The sequence below is a fragment of the Alternaria conjuncta genome (genome assembly GCF_024043145.1).
Source record: "Alternaria conjuncta strain BMP 0040 chromosome Unknown scaffold_4, whole genome shotgun sequence".
Classification (NCBI taxonomy): Eukaryota; Fungi; Ascomycota; class Dothideomycetes; order Pleosporales; family Pleosporaceae; genus Alternaria; species Alternaria conjuncta.
The window spans coordinates 472,470-487,833 of NW_026250093.1; the positions used below are offsets into that span (position 1 = coordinate 472,470).

Consider the following 15,364-nt stretch of genomic DNA (forward strand, 5'->3'; position numbering starts at 1 on the left):
TTGGCTGGCTGCGGAAATCTTGGGATCGAACGAAGGGAAGTTTTAGTGGGGCGGCAGAATTAAGGTTGCTAGACCGCCCGATGCGCGCCAAGTGAGATCACGCGTCTGGCGTTCACCCACCTGCATGCTCCCGATGTCTTCCACTATCACGGTAACTTAGCAAATTCGAGTGTACTGCAATATGCACACGACATCATTCGCTCCGGGTTCTTTCAGAGTATTTCTCACTGATTCATGAGGCTTCCTTATCCTGCTTTCGGACCTTGAACTTCCATCATCGCGGGATCGCGATAGTCAGCCAGTGAAATGGAAGCTGCGATCAGATGGTCGCCGCACTCGACACGAGACAACCCTCGCTTCTTGATCATCGATGTCGCGGGTAATAGGCTACGTCTGTGTCAAATCGAAGAGTTTAGTAAGAGCAAGGTCAACTATAAGCAGATATGCATCCGAGATAAGCTGCCAAACTACACGGCCTTCGACTGGTCCAAGAAGGATCCGAGTGTAGTCGCTGTGGGTTCTGCTTCTGGAGAGGCTACGATCGTTACATTGGATCCGGACAAGCCTGATCACGACTACATCCACTCGTTTTCGATACGACACCAGAGGAAATGCAACTCCATCGCTTTCAGCGCTAAGAATCTACTTGCTACAGGGCTGGATAGAGTCAGGAACGATGTATGTCTCAACATCTACGATATGAACGACTCGCGAGTCACAGCCAAGGATGAACCGTACAAGAAGTTGGCGAGCTCAGAAGCGATCTCTAGCATCAAGTTCTTCAATGGACAGCCGGATATGCTCGTCGCGGGAGTCTCCAGGCAATATGTGCGCATTTACGATCTCAGAGGTGGGTCACACATAAAGCAGTGAATATCCCCTGCTCATTCTTTACAGACTCTAGTACGGCGGGCATTGCGCAATTCCAAACACGCCAGGTGCACAACATTTCCATAGACCCGTTGGACGAAAACTACTTTCTATCAGCGGGGACGGCAGGAGATCCGACTGTGACTGTTTGGGACACGCGCTTCGTCAAACAGCGAGTAGCGTCCAACGATAATGCGAGTGGCGGAGCCGTCCTGGAGTTCAAGCCAGTCGTAGACAACTCACAGTCGGCTTCTATATGGAGTCTTCGGTACTCTGGTACCAAGCGAGGAACATTCGGAGTACTTGCAAATACTGGAGAATTCAAAATCATCGAATTAGCACAGCACTCTCATCAACCTTCCGAGACAGCGGATACACCTTTCGCTCGAGCATGGGCGTCTCCATATTACACCAAAGCCACACATCATCTACGCTATGCCTCACACGACAAACAGCATCGGCAAGACGAAAAAGAGCGCGTCGTGGCATACGACTTTATGACTACTGGAAACCCGCTCGGTGGACAGTGTGCGTTAGCCCTACATTCAAATCGAGAAGTCGAAGTTCTCAGAGTACCACCAATACCACCTCGTATCAACATCAGCGCGCTGGAAGAGATATACAAAGATCGCACCTGCATCGCTAGGCCGACTTCGCCATATGGTACGGTAGCAGAGGATCTAATCCAGGTACAAAACAGAGCACTAGGCGACAAGTACGATATCGAACATGATCACAAACCCAACCTCTCCGCCAGCATCGATAGACTCAGCCTCAGCAACAGCCAACGAAGCCTACCTCTTTTGTCGACAGAACACCCCAGCCATCACATGCATGAGGACCTTCTCGAACTTGCGTTCCCTGAGTTCAAGATTCCCCTCTCTGATTATTTAGCCGTCCTCCAAGCACCCAAACGACGTGTCCAGGAAGGCTATTCCCTCGATTGTGCTAAGAATAAGGCTATTGTTCATAACGATCCCTGGCTGGTCGATGTGTGGACACTGATCGATCGCATGGATGCGCATGCCGCAGGAGATGGCATGGTGGGTAACGGTCTCGATCTCAAATATCTGGGAGTCAGCTCAATATGGGCAAACGAACTGACGATGTATGACGAACGACTCATCGATCCGGATACAAAGACGAGTCAAGAGATGTTCAGCGATGCAGTCAAGGAGATAGTCGAGGCCATGGAATTTCCCATTTTCGAAGGCGTGAACACAGAATATCCAGAGAACAGGCAATTATGTCTCAGTCTCTGCGGCTGGCCCCTCGAGAAAGCCGGCGTAGAGCAGAACTGTCAACGGCTTATAGATGAAGGCGAGATCTACAAAGCGATCGTTCTCGCCGTCTTCCAGGGGCACAAGGATATCGCACTAACCCTCCTCCGGGCAAGTCTCACGAGTAAGAGACTCCCACAAGATGACATTGGCCTCGCAGCCGTCATAGCCTGCGCCTCACCCTCCTCCGGCGTCTCAGCCGAGCAAAGAGAAGCCTGCGCCTGGATGGCCGACATGACCAGCGACGCCTACCTAAAATCACTCCTCACCTACTTCATCACAGGCGACTGGTCAAGCGTAGTCTCGATGCCCCAACTCACCCTCTCCGACCGCGTAGCCGTCGCCCTGAAATACCTACCAGACCCATCCCTAACCACCTTCCTCACCACCACCACAACAACCGCAACAGCTCAAGGCGACATCTCCGCCCTCCTCCTCACAGGCCTAACCACGCGCTCCCTCTCCCTCCTCCAAACGCACATCTCGCACCACCCCACCACCGGCCTGCAAAACGCCGTCCTCATCCTCTCCCGCGCCTGCCCCCTCTACATCCAAGACCCGCGCTGGACCCTCTGGAAAGACATGTATCTCGAGCAACAGCAGATCTGGCGCACCTTCCTCGAGCGCACACGCTACGTCAAAGAACACAACCTACTCAGTGTAACGCGCGAGGGCAGGAGTGTGAATAAACCCAGTCAACCGAGCCTGACGCTGCGCTGTCTGAATTGCCAGCAGAATCTCGCGTTGAGGAAAGATCCGAGGAGTAGTACGAAAAGGCTGCTTCCTACTGCGCATCAGGCGGGTGGCATGAATAACGCGCCGTCTACGGCGACGACGACGCATCGTGCAACGGCTTCGTTGTCCTTCGGTGGCGGTGCTGGGAAACCTGCTGCACCGCTGCAACAGAAATCCGCGGCTAGCACACCTGGACTCCATTGTCCGAATTGCGCGGCGCAGATGCCGAGGTGTGCGCTGTGTATGTTGTGGTTGGGCTCGCCTGATCCGAGTAAACAGGGGGCGTATGAGACGCTGAAAGGAGAGGACAAGGAGGGCAGGATGATGGTGTTTTGTATGAATTGTACGCATGGGTTTCACGGTCATCATGCGAGGGATTGGTTTGCTAGACATGCCATGTGTCCTGTGCCGGACTGCGGGTGCATGTGTGGGTTGATGAAGTGAGAGAAGATTCGCAGTTGCATATTCGCTCAGGATTTATGTTTTAGTAACAGAGTAGCACAGTTCAAGATATGGAGTGTACCAAAGTAGTGGGGAGTAAACAAATATAGTTTTAAGAAGCTGTGCGGCCGTCTGTCCGTGATGCTCCTGGTCTGGAGATCTCAAAGCCTTCCCTATACGCGCTATTGTACCAAGAAAAAAGCTAAAGAAACGCAAAAAGGGTATAATCGCCACCGAGGTGCGGCCTCTCAAGACCAACTGTTCGTTTCTGTACCCTTACAGAATCGATGATATCCTATAGCGCCGCTAATGATGCCAAAAAGACTGACACGTCCAAACACCTCTATAAATGCTGAAAAAGCGACTGCGAACAGTTAAAATGTGCGATGCAGACACTAAAGAATCAGGAAAACGTTCGACGGCTGTCAAGTTGACCGCCTTCGATGCTCGCGCGATGCGCAAATTTCCTAATCTTGCCCTGCCATCTCACTGTCGTCGTTGCCGAAGTCGTCTTCTTCGTCAATGGCCATTATGTTCGCTTGTGCGGTGACCACGACCATGTTGTCACCATCCTCTTCATCGTGGTACATGGTGCCGTCGTTGAGGTCGAAAGCGTTGTCCTCGTTGTCAACGTCGTCTCCACCGTTGGTATTCATGAAGACGCGCAGACGTTGTACGCCAACGCCGCTGAAGACGCAGAACACTTCACGCTGGTGATCGTTGAATTCGGGGGGTGCCTCGCGGCAAAAGGCGAGAAGATCATCGCGAAGGAAAGCTTGGACGCCAGTGAGAGAGAGATGGGTCAGGCGGGGGCAGTTGTTGAGGAGCGCATGGATGCCCTGTTCATGTCAGTAACGGCACGGGATTTGTCTTGGGTGGGGCACTTACGGCCAGGGAGAGGTTGGTGCAGTAGCTGAGGTGCACTCTCTCGAGCACACTGGGTGCGATGGGCCCGCTGGAGCCAATCTGCTTCGGTTTGGCGAGTGCGAGTATGCTGCGGTCCGTTATGGCGGCACACTTGACCAGGCCAATGCGTTTGAGCTTGGGTAGAGCGGCGAGCTGCATGACCGAGGCGTCGGTGAGAGCAATGCAACACGCGAGATCAATGTACCGTATGCGGTTGCATAGCTTGACCAGCTGCGCGACACCGACATCTGTGATGTTGGCGCAATGTCCCAGATGTATGTAGTGGAGGTTCTTGCCCAGACGAGTAATGGCCATGACGGCTCTGTCGGTAATGTTGCGACATTTGGCGAGGACAAGGTTGCGCAGTCGCGGAGCTGCGTGGACTATCTTCTGGACGCCAGAATCTTGTAGCTCTTCGCAACCAGTCAGATCTAGGATACGCAGGCAGTCGTAGGTAGCCTCGGCTGGGAGACGGAGGAAGGCCTGGTCGGTGATCTTGACGCAGTGGGCTAATCGTAGCTCGCGGAGGTTGGGGCCTTCTGTGATGAGCGTAGTGATGGAGGCATCGTCGAGGTTCTTGCAGTCGTGAAGATCTATCTCGAGGATGTAGCGGCAGTTCCTAGCAAAGGCGATGATGCTCCGGTCGCTGAGTTGCGAGCATCCGTTCAGCTTGAGGCGCTTCAGATGTCTGCAGTTCTTGGCAACTTCCTCGAGCGAATCGTCCGTGATCTTCTTGCAGTTTGTGATGTTGAGGCCCTGCAGGCGGACTGCGTGTTTGGCCAGAGCGAGCATTGACTTGTCGGTGATGGACTCGACGTTGGTGACATCCAGGGCGAGAATGTAGCGGTTTTCCTCGAGCATGGCCTCCAGACTAAAGTCGGACAGTCGTGAGCAGTTGGTCAGCGTTAAGCGCTCAACACGCTTGCAACTTGAAAGCGGTTTCAGCGTCCCGTCGCTGACTTCAGCGCCCAGAGCGGACAGATTCAGACGCTTGATCAGACTGCTGTAGTCGAAGAAGCTGTTGACCGTCTGGACCGTCTTTATGACGCTCTTGACATTCGACCATTTGTTCGTTGAGGGACGATGCCAGAGCAAACCGACGCTGTTCCCAGCCCATGTCTTAGACACGAGCATGCAGTTCTTGAGGTCGGCGGGCGAGGACAGTTTTGCGAAGACGGCGATCATGAGCTCGGCGGGTAGACGGGAGACGGGCGAGATGCGGTTCTGCTCTTCGATGGCCCGCCGGCGAGCCTCCTCGTCCGAGTCGGGCGATACTGACGGCGCGAGCGATGAGAGCGAGTCGTTGGACTGCAGCATGATGGAGTCCTTGTCTTCATCGTCGTAGCCGCGCTCGGGCGAGGTCGAGGCGGAAGAGTCGGAGCGCGAGGTGCTGGCGTCTCTCTGGGGCCGTCGTGAGCGCGCCGTGTTGCCCTGTCGGACGCGGGCGAGTCGTGGGTTTTCGGCCATGGTACCGGGTGTGTCAGGAGTCGCGGGGGGTTTGGTTTATATAGACGGGCAGGCGTGATTGCGGTGGGCGTGGAACAGCGTCTAAAGGGCACAATCGGTGTGCTGGTATACGCGGCGGCTGGCGGGTGTATGGGGCAGCCCGCTTACTCTACAAATACAACAACAACAGTGCGGTCTTGGAAACGAGAGCGGAGGAGGCGACTGTCTTGACGCTCCTAAATAGGCACGGGCGATGCGACAACACACGACACGACAGAGCGGAGGTAGAGAGGGAAGGGTCAAGTCGTCTGGGCAGTCATGGGTGGGTCGCTGCCCATCGTCGCATCCCGCCAAGGTCCTTCCCTGCAACTCAGCTCGCCGCCCGTCCAAACACGACGTCCTCGTCTGCCTCAGTCCTCTCCCACACGACGATCCCTCTGTTCCTCCTCCACCGCGCTTACACTGCAGGGCCAACGCTTTGCCATGTTTGCTGTCGGCATCACGGCCGCCCTCACCCCCGACCTGCACCCTACCACGGCGTCATGTGCTCTAGCACCGTCCACGCCTAAGTCTTCTTCCCCCGCCATCGTCATATGACACAGCCGCGTCCAAGTCGCGTCGTGTGCAGTAAGTCCAATGTTGCCATGACTGCAGGTTGTACGGCAGACTGTTGTGGAAGCCGCGACCCCGCGCCTATGCCTGCCATCATCGAACTGGGGCTCCTTCACCGTCACTGACCGTCTTGACTCTGCCTGCTCACTTGCGTGTTTGAACACAAGGACCCCTCATCCGGGGTTTACAACAAAAGCAACTTCGCAATGACATGGGCCGCGTCAGTCAGGAACCTGCCGTCTGCGTCTGCATGTGCATCTAGATCTCTCGGTACATGTTCGAGTTGTTGCATCCATGGTACACCCATCTGGAGATCTAAAGATCGACAGGGCCGTTGTCTTGGACTTTTCACATCGCCCTCTCTACTAACCGCTCGATCTGTGAAGTTGTCGAAGAAGGAATTATGGGGCTGGGATATCTGATAGTCTACCTAGTACCTTTGCTGTACCTCCTGCTGTACACTCATATCAGACTACGCAGCGTAGTCAACATCTGCTACCTTCTGGAGCATGTTACACTAAGCCAGTCCGTGGACGAATGTATTGACCAAAGCAACCAACCAGCTCGCATGCGTTCAGAAATCGTAATGTTGCACGAAACGTCTTGGTGGTAGGTTGACCTGGCTGCGAACATCAAGCTGTGCCCAATGAACACGTCGGGAGAGAAACCACGTACTCTACCGAATAAAGTGCCCCAGCTTGGCGCTACATGCCCGGACTACAGCTTCCTCGAGTCCGTGATACTGAAATAGTTGTCTGAGGAGCAGAGAGAGTAAATAGACACGTCCACGCCCGGCGTGCATGCCCGAGGCGTCGCGGTCTAAAGATACATTGTGACGTTGGTGTGGCTTCGTCCATGCGCTCGTGGATGCAAGGGTCCGTTTCCTACGGTACGATCACAAGCATCGCCAGGCATGCCACCTTCACTCCACCTCACCACCCGTCCCCCTGTCTCGCGTCCGAGAAGCACCCCCGCCCTGTCTGTCGTCTTTTCGATGCGCAAAATATAGCCTCGTTGTTGTCCTGCACCGCAGCAGGCTCCCTCACCGCCCAACATGTCCACCGCTCGCTATGCGCCCTCGGCCGCCCATCCCATGGCCCAGCAGGCCGCATACCGCGCTCCCGCGCCCATCGCCGTCTCCAATGCTCCCCCGGGCACCTTTGCGCCCGGCACCAAGGTCCAGGTCGGCAACCACCGTGTCACCATCGAGAAGTACCTCTCCGAGGGGGGTTTCGCGCACGTCTACCTCGTCCGCGTGCCCAAGTCCGATAATGGGACCCCCGAGACTGCTGTCTTGAAGAGGGTAGCTTGTGCGGACAAAGATGCACTGGCGAACATGAGGACCGAGGTCGAGACCATGAAGAAGCTCAAAGGCCACAGCAAGATCGTCACCTACATGGACTCGCATGCTTCGCAGCTGAAGACAGGAGGCTATGAAGTCTTCCTGCTCATGGAGTTTTGCTCAGGAGGCGGCTTGATCGACTTCATGAACACCAGGCTCCAGCATAGATTGACCGAGCCTGAGATTCTGCACATCTTCTCAGACGTCGTCGAGGGCGTTGCTACCATGCACTACCTCAAGCCGCCGCTCCTCCATCGCGATCTCAAGGTCGAAAACGTCCTCATTACCACCGTGGGAGGCAACAAGATATACAAACTCTGCGATTTCGGATCCACCGCACCCCCGAGACCCGCCGCCACAACTGCCGCCGAAGGGAGGCTGATCGAGGACGATGTGCAACGGCACACTACACTACAGTATCGCAGTCCGGAAATGATCGACGTATACCGCAAGCAGCCAATAGACGAGAAGAGCGACATCTGGGCGCTGGGTGTACTTTTGTACAAGCTGTGCTACTATACTACACCCTTCGAAGAGGTCGGGCAAATGGCTATTCTGAACGCCACGTTCAAGTACCCAGCGTACCCCCAGTTCTCAGACAGGATAAAGAAGCTCATAGGTATGCGCAGCAAGACTAGGTCATGGACGAATGCTGATTAGGAACAGGCTCGATGCTGCGAGAGAACCCACAACACAGACCCAACATCTACCAGGTGGTCGCCGAAGTCTGTTCGATGCGACACCGTCCCATTCCTATCAAAGACGTATGTTTGACATATTGGCTTCACGGCCCCATGCTAAGACCAGCCAGATCTACTCTGGCAGAACTCAGTCAGAAGCCCGCCGGAACCAGGAACTTCCCCCTACCGAGCCTCAGGTCTCTTCGCCGCCTCCTGTCGTGGGTCTGCAAAGGGTGGCACCTACAGTGCAGGTACAGCAAGTACCAGACATTACACCAATGAGAAGAGGCAGGCCCACAGGTCCAGCCCAGCCACCTCCAGCGGCAGCAAGGCCAAGTCCGTCGCCTATGAGAGGGACAACATCCGACCCATTTGCTGCACTAGACTCGCAGGATGTTCAGGTCAGACGAGCTGCGGCTGATGAGCTGGCCTCACGCTTCCCATCTCTGGATGAATTTTCTTTACTGCATGATCGAGGCCAGAAGTTTGAGTTTGGTGAAGCGCCAACAACTTCCGACCCAGCCCTTACCAAGCGGGTGACAGATGCGCTTGCCGATGAGGCTTTTGCGTCACCGCCGCTCTCCAAGGTCGACTCAGCACCTGGGGTAAAGCCCTCGACCGCAGTGTCCTCCACGGGTGTGTCCAGGACCACCTCTCTTAGAAAACCGCAGCCCTACGAAGCCAAAGACAGTCCGCGCAATGACAACGCAAGCATACAGTCGCCTATCCCACAGCGCGTCGGCATGGTCTCTACTGGCGTACAGACATCCCCACGAGCATCTCCCGTTCCAGCCCAGCAGAAACTCCCCGATGTCAACAACCGGCCCATCTGGAAGGTACCTCTGTCATCGCACCACAACCGTGCTTTGAGTCAACAGGCGTCAGAACCTCGCCCGAGGAGTCCCTTGAGCAGTCCGTCACTAAGACCCGAATTCGCTTTGCCAGCACGACCCTCTTTTGAGTCGAGATCCAAATCTCAACTCAGCATCCCTCAATCCCCGGCTTCATCTAGACCTTCCTTAGAAAGCCAGCGTCCCTCCAATATGGATCTAGGCTCCGCCATTGATCGGTCGAGATCTGCAAACTCAAATGCACGCCCTGCTAGCATGCATGTGGAGTCAAACCTTGACTATCTACGTGATCGAGAAATGACACCTGGTCGTAACTTTGACGCTCCATCACTACAACGCCGCGTCACTGCAAACGCAATCGATGACTCTGAACCCGAAGAGAAGAACGTCAGGTCAAGCGTTGATTTCCTCCGCTCCATCGAACAGGATGAGCATGGTCACAAACACCGCCGTAGTAGCTCCCGAAGTAGCCAACAAGGCAAACACGGAAAACGCGGTAGCATCACGAACATCGTCAAGGGAAGATTTGGTGATGCCTTCCGTCGCTTTGAGTCCACGAAGACGCCTGAGCACGAACGCGATCAGCCGCCCATGACACCAACCGACCAGCTCATCGATTCCAAGGGCGGGTTGACTCCCATTGCCGGCTCCGAAGTTACTGGTGGTTTGAGTGACGACGACCGCAGCCAGATCGATGAAACGCAAGATTTATCACCAGAAGTTCGAAGAGAACTTGAGAAGAGACAGTTGGCTGAAGAAGAGCGCCGCGTTGAAGCTGCTGCTGCAGAGTACAAGCAACGCGTCGCTTCGCAAGGGCAAGGAAAGCCCAAAGGTGGTCCATCGAAAGCTTCGTCCATCCAAAACCGCGTCAAGAACCTGCTCGATGAAAGCAGCAAGCCCGCAGCTTCCAACCGCACAGCTGAGGGATACGGCAAGTACACCGATACCGGAAAGCCACTGCCCATGCGGCCCCAAGACCAAAGCGGAGCAAGGCAGCCACCTGCCATTGCTCGTAAGCCCATAAGCGTCTCTTCACAACAGCCTCAAGATCTCTCGTACGCGAAGCCGTCTTCGATTCGGCCAAACATGCCTCCACCAACACCCTCCGCCTCCGCACCGCCCACAATCAACGTGCGCAACCCCTCGGGTCCCCCTCCCCGGGCTCCTAAGCCCAAGAATCTGCAGACCGGCGGCTCAGTAGCCTCCGGCCAAGGATCACCCGTGAAATTAACCCCAGGCACCAAAGAGAAGCCGCTCCCGCCTATCGCCCGCGACGGCGGTGACGACTTCGACGTTGATACTTTCAGCAAGCGGTACCCCAGTCTGAGCGGCTTGGAAATGGTAGAGACGGAGATTCCTCGCCGTACCGTTCGCGATGTCTAAGCAGCGTCTGTTTGAGTTTGCTTAGTGTGTGAAGATCTATCTATCTCCTGTACCTTTTTTTGAAGCGTTTGCATAGCATGTGGCAAGGGATCAGCATTATCAGACAGATCGCAATATATATGTAGAGTGAGGGAGTGTTGGCAAGAATATAGAATTATTGGGATGAAACCGCCTTTTAAGTTGTGATGTTTCCTCACCTCTGTCTGACTTTTCGAGATAATATTTCAAGTGACATAATGTGTGATGTTAGAGGAGTACATCCGAGAGGGAAGTGTTACGAGGCCAGAGTCGGTCCCGAATAGAGACAATTCGTGTGATATATCTGTAGTGGAATTGTATTCTTCACTTGAGACTACGAAGACGACGGCATAAGGAGCTGGTCAGCTATGTATAGCAGTGAAGAAATTAGAGAACAAGTATCGGCGAAGTCTCACACTTGTCGAAATGTGAAACCTCATTCTCTGCCTGATCATCCCGCTTCAAAGCATCTCGCATCGACGGCAGCACGTTCACGTGGCATTTGGACAAGCAGATGCAGTTTGACGTTCATTCAATCCTTTCTCATTTGGTATCATGGCCTGATGACCTGTCTAAATCCATGCAACCCATCACATCGTGAACCCTATATCCGCCCTTCCATCCCTCCCTAACTCCGTGTCATGCCGACGTGCGACCGAATCGATGCAGCGGAAGGTGGATTGTGCGAGACAAGTCGTGTGTTGATGGGCATCGTGCTCGCGGATGAGGCACGTTTACTGCTCGGTCTGGAAGTAGTTGAGGAGGATGCTGCGCTCCTGGGACTCCTCACCCCAGTCCTTGACGACGACGCAAGAGCAGTTGACGACCTTGCGGGGGTTACCCTCACGGTCGATCTGGCCTGTAGATGTTGTTAGTCGTTGTTCAATCTTGACAGTGGATGGTATCGCGCGCAAAGTTTTTCAATCTTCAGCACTCCACCACGGGATAAAACGTACAGAGACCGGCCCACTCGCCGAGCTGCTTGCCATCGGGAACCTTGATGAGGGGGATCTTGTGCTCGGAGCACAGGGCAACGACGAGCTTCTTGTATGCCTCCTCCTCGCAGGCCTCGTTGAGAACGCACATGTGCGCCTCACGACGGTCGAGGGCCTTGGAGGCCTCGCGCAGACCGCGGGCAAGTCCGTCGTGGATGAGGGAGAGCTTGAGGACACCCTTGAGAGCCTCAAGGACGCTCATCTGGCCCTTGCCACCGGATGCATCGGCAGAGACCTCGACCTCGGCGGCCGCGCTGACTTGGGATTTGGTATCGTCTTCTCCGTCCGACTGTTGGCGACGTCAGTGATATTCTGGGAGTGTAAAGCGCGGGGTTGCGGTGCTGAGCGCTGTGCCATTCTCGTTGCGCCACGGACAGCTCAGATCGCAGCTGGGACAAAATTCCACATACCATGATTGATGATTTCTATCTGTCGACTTTCCTCGAAGAGAGTTGGTTGTGGTGATAAGGAAGTTCGAAGTTCTGCGGCGGCTCGAATTTCGCACTCTGTGGAGACGCTAGCCTGAAGAGATGCTAGCGCACGGACAAGCTACCTAGGTAACCAGCACCAGAAGATGGTGAAAGTCATGTTGCTTCCAGTCTACAAAGGAGTGATTATCAGAATTAGGTTGTATATTACAGAAGGTGCACTCACTTCACTTAGGTACAGTGAAGGCTAATGAGCAAATGGCCTTGTAGGAGTTCAACTTACCACAAAGCGTTCCCTCATCCAGATCAGAAGCGAGGCTACGTCACTCTCCTGCCGAGATGATAATTCACGAAAAGAGGTTGAGCACATTCACAGTTTCGAACAATTGATATCATTGTATGTCTGTACATTCTACTACCACGACACAGTTCCATCGCTGCTGCTTGGACCTGCCGTAGCCATGTCTCCTCCAAACATTTCTCATCCTCCTACTGAGGCCATTGCTAGCCATGGACATGTATGTCCCATCTCTGTATACGATAAACTAAGGAAATACGGGCGGTCGGCCGATCGGATATGCTCATGGATGTAAAAGTATCCCAAGTCAGATAAATGAATACAAACGCCAGACGCACAGACTGTACGGAGGGTTTAGAAAGATAGCAAGTGGTAACACGAGAATGATCGCTGAACGCTATCAGCCCAGGCGTGTAACGAGTTGAATGTAGAGAGGAATGTAGCCACCAGGCCAAAGACTGTGCTCCAGTAACGCCGTACAATGAAGGAAACCTGTCTTTGAACGCAGTTGGTGTAAGTAAGGAATGAAATGGGTATATAAAGCAATGAAAGCTACATGACGATGCAGCAGCAGCCCTTCTTCTCCTTGAGCTCCTCCTTCGGCTCCGGCAGGCGAGTCACCTCAGGCTTTGGCTCGGCCGGGGCGATAGGAGGAGCCAGCTTTGGCGAAGGAGCACGCTCGGCACCTTGAGGTATTTTCGGTGTCAGGCTGTAGCCGCCTTCGTTGACCGGGGATTTGGCGGTGTTTGTGTCAACCTTCTCAAGCGATGCGGGTGAGTCCGGCTTTGTCGGGCTGGGAAGTGGCCAGGTCTCAGCCTCTCGGGCTTTCTCGATGGCGATGGGGTCAAGGTTGGCGAGCTGTGAGAGTCGCTTATCCCCCATGTCGTCGTCGTTCAACAACCGGAAGTCTTTGTCATACATGGAACCAACCCTCCCTTGGTTCTCCCATTGTTCTTGCTGCATCCGCTTGGCATGGGTTGGGATAATCTGCTGGTCTGGAGGCAGACGCGGATCGGGCTTATACATGGACGCTATCCATGGAGCCTCACCTTCTGGTCGGTGGCTAGTGGTAGGCCTAGTATTGGTAGACCCGCCACTGGTACGGGGACGGTTTGGAGGCGAGTTGTTGGAGGTTACCCGGGACCGAGGCTGTGTCTTCTGGGCACTGGCTTTGCGTGCTCCAGTAGCGTTCGTTTTGCCAGGCGTCTTGGCTTTCATAGGTGACTTCTGGGGCGATTTAGGCGGACTCCAGCTGCCAGTAGAGGTATTGCGCCTGTGGCTGCCATATGGAGGCGTCGTCTGCCGACCGTCGTCGACATCATCGAGCAATGCTTGGCTGCCTACACTGCCGCTCCGTACGCGTGCACCCATGGTAGCGATCGCGTCGCCGTTCCAGTTTCCACTGTTGCCTCTAGACCTTGGCAGCGGCGCATCACGTTCTGCCATTGAAGCAGGCACAGGTATACCGCTCGTCTTGGGCAGAGGAATGCGAGACGTACTAGGCCTCACAGTGTGGTTTGTTCGCTGAGAAGATGGCTGGAACTCGGTTGTGCCGTCGGCCCCCGGGCTCCAAGCATGATATTCCTCCGTCGCATCCTCATCTTCAGCTGGTATCGTGGATATGCGTTTGCGGGGCTCGGTTCGCTCTTCGCCGTTCTGCGTGTGGTCCGTGGATGCAGAGTTTGTCCGGTCTCGCGCACGTCGCGTGGCGCTTTGCGAGCGACTGTTCGACCTGCTCGACCGTCCCACCCTGAAGCCTGCCTCCTCTAGTTCCCGAGTCTCAATCTCCTTAAGCTTGTCTCGGTGTATCCAGTGGTTTGCGTCATACTCGGGCTCTGTTGCACCGGGCTTGGTCGTCTTCTTCTTGGGCTTTCCCTTGACGGAAACGGGGCCCTTTTTGTTGGTGGTGTGGCTCTTGTAGTACTCCAACACACTGTCCTGGTCGACATTGCTGGCAATCATGTCTCCACTTTTCTTCTTATGCAGTTCGTTCATGCGGTCAGGGACCAACTGTGGGCGGTTCTGGTCCTGTGAGTCCCACGTGGGCGAGCGTACGGGCTTGACGAATCCGTTGGCTTGCGAAGTGAGGGGCTGTCGAGAACCGTGGGCGGGAGCACCGTATTCAGACATGTAGGGCTCCTGGTCGTATGACTGTCTCTGCACAATGGTCAGCACGCTACTACTCGCACATTGACATCACTGTAGGCAGGCCTTGAAATTGCACTGTGAGTGGGCGAACTTGGCGGTCAGATGCGCCATGGGGAGGGCCGCAGTAGTGCACCTAGTGTCCCAGCGGAGTCGTGCCGGACCCAGATGACGCAGCTTTACAGAGACTAAACTTGGTACGTACCGAATCGTTCACAGGCACGGCAAAGTCCCACGATCCTCCTGCGCCGTGGGAACTACTGGGGGGCGTGAGTTGCTGGAGTGAAGCTGGCGTATGGCGGGATGACGCGAAAGTAGCCATGGACGGGGCTGCGAGGTGGCTGGGGACCAACCGATGACGTGCCGGAGACTATGAGGCGGTAGACAACGGCGGCGTAGGCGTACGAGACAGTCGACGTCGGGTGACGACGCAACCAGGAGTGTCGAGGGCGGAGAAGGGGCGATGCCGGGCAGAGACCGCGGCCGCTGGCAGACTGCGGTGTACAAGTAGCCTCACGGTAGCAAGGTCCCTATTATAACGCTGTAGCTATAAAAACAATGCCATGGGCGAGAAGGAGGCAAGACGTCGGTGTGGGGACGCTGGTCGGAAGTTGTGAGGGGTGGTTTGCATGCGCGTGCAAGCAACTTCCCTGTCTGGTGAGGGTGTGGTGCTGGCGCGTGCGATCAGAAGGGAAGTGAAGGAGAATTACAACGAGAGACAAGCAAATATTAGCGATCGGAAACGCCGCCGCGCACGATGAGTCCAGCCACGGCAGTGACAATGATTCGTGAGAGAGTCGCGACGGGATGCAGGAGCCCTTGAGAGGAGGATTTGGGAGCGTTGCTCGCCTTGCTGGGGAAGATGGTGATTCGCCCTTGGCTGCAGCCCGCTCGGGCCTCGTCTAATCTGCGCCGCGGCCAAAGAGGAATGGCT

General features: G+C 55.1%; 5 protein-coding genes across 5 annotated transcripts; 2 read left to right on the forward strand and 3 right to left on the reverse strand.

Annotated features, from left to right (window-relative positions):
* Window positions 1-306: 306 nt before the first annotated feature.
* J4E85_002970 (uncharacterized protein) lies at window positions 307-2,917 on the forward strand (the record flags this gene model as incomplete). The annotated part of the gene is given in 3 exon segments (XM_051467243.1): window positions 307-850; window positions 898-2,831; window positions 2,846-2,917. 3 exon segments carry the CDS (start codon window positions 307-309, stop codon window positions 2,915-2,917), a joined length of 2,550 nt encoding a protein of 849 aa, XP_051328402.1.
* Window positions 2,918-3,793: 876 nt separating this feature from the next.
* On the reverse strand, window positions 3,794-5,699 carry J4E85_002971 (uncharacterized protein; the record flags this gene model as incomplete). Its single annotated transcript, XM_051467244.1, has 2 exons — window positions 3,794-4,165; window positions 4,215-5,699. 2 exons carry the CDS (start codon window positions 5,697-5,699, stop codon window positions 3,794-3,796), a joined length of 1,857 nt encoding a protein of 618 aa, XP_051328403.1.
* A 1,645-nt stretch (window positions 5,700-7,344) lies between these two features.
* J4E85_002972 (uncharacterized protein) lies at window positions 7,345-10,546 on the forward strand (the record flags this gene model as incomplete). The annotated part of the gene is made up of 3 exons (XM_051467245.1): window positions 7,345-8,251; window positions 8,299-8,396; window positions 8,444-10,546. 3 exons carry the CDS (start codon window positions 7,345-7,347, stop codon window positions 10,544-10,546), a joined length of 3,108 nt encoding a protein of 1,035 aa, XP_051328404.1.
* Window positions 10,547-11,298: 752 nt separating this feature from the next.
* Window positions 11,299-11,972, reverse strand: RPS12 (40S ribosomal protein S12; the record flags this gene model as incomplete). The annotated part of the gene is made up of 3 exons (XM_051467246.1): window positions 11,299-11,423; window positions 11,521-11,848; window positions 11,970-11,972. 3 exons carry the CDS (start codon window positions 11,970-11,972, stop codon window positions 11,299-11,301), a joined length of 456 nt encoding a protein of 151 aa, XP_051328405.1.
* An 865-nt stretch (window positions 11,973-12,837) lies between these two features.
* On the reverse strand, window positions 12,838-14,752 carry J4E85_002974 (uncharacterized protein; the record flags this gene model as incomplete). Its single annotated transcript, XM_051467247.1, has 2 exons — window positions 12,838-14,442; window positions 14,636-14,752. 2 exons carry the CDS (start codon window positions 14,750-14,752, stop codon window positions 12,838-12,840), a joined length of 1,722 nt encoding a protein of 573 aa, XP_051328406.1.
* Window positions 14,753-15,364: the final 612 nt, after the last annotated feature.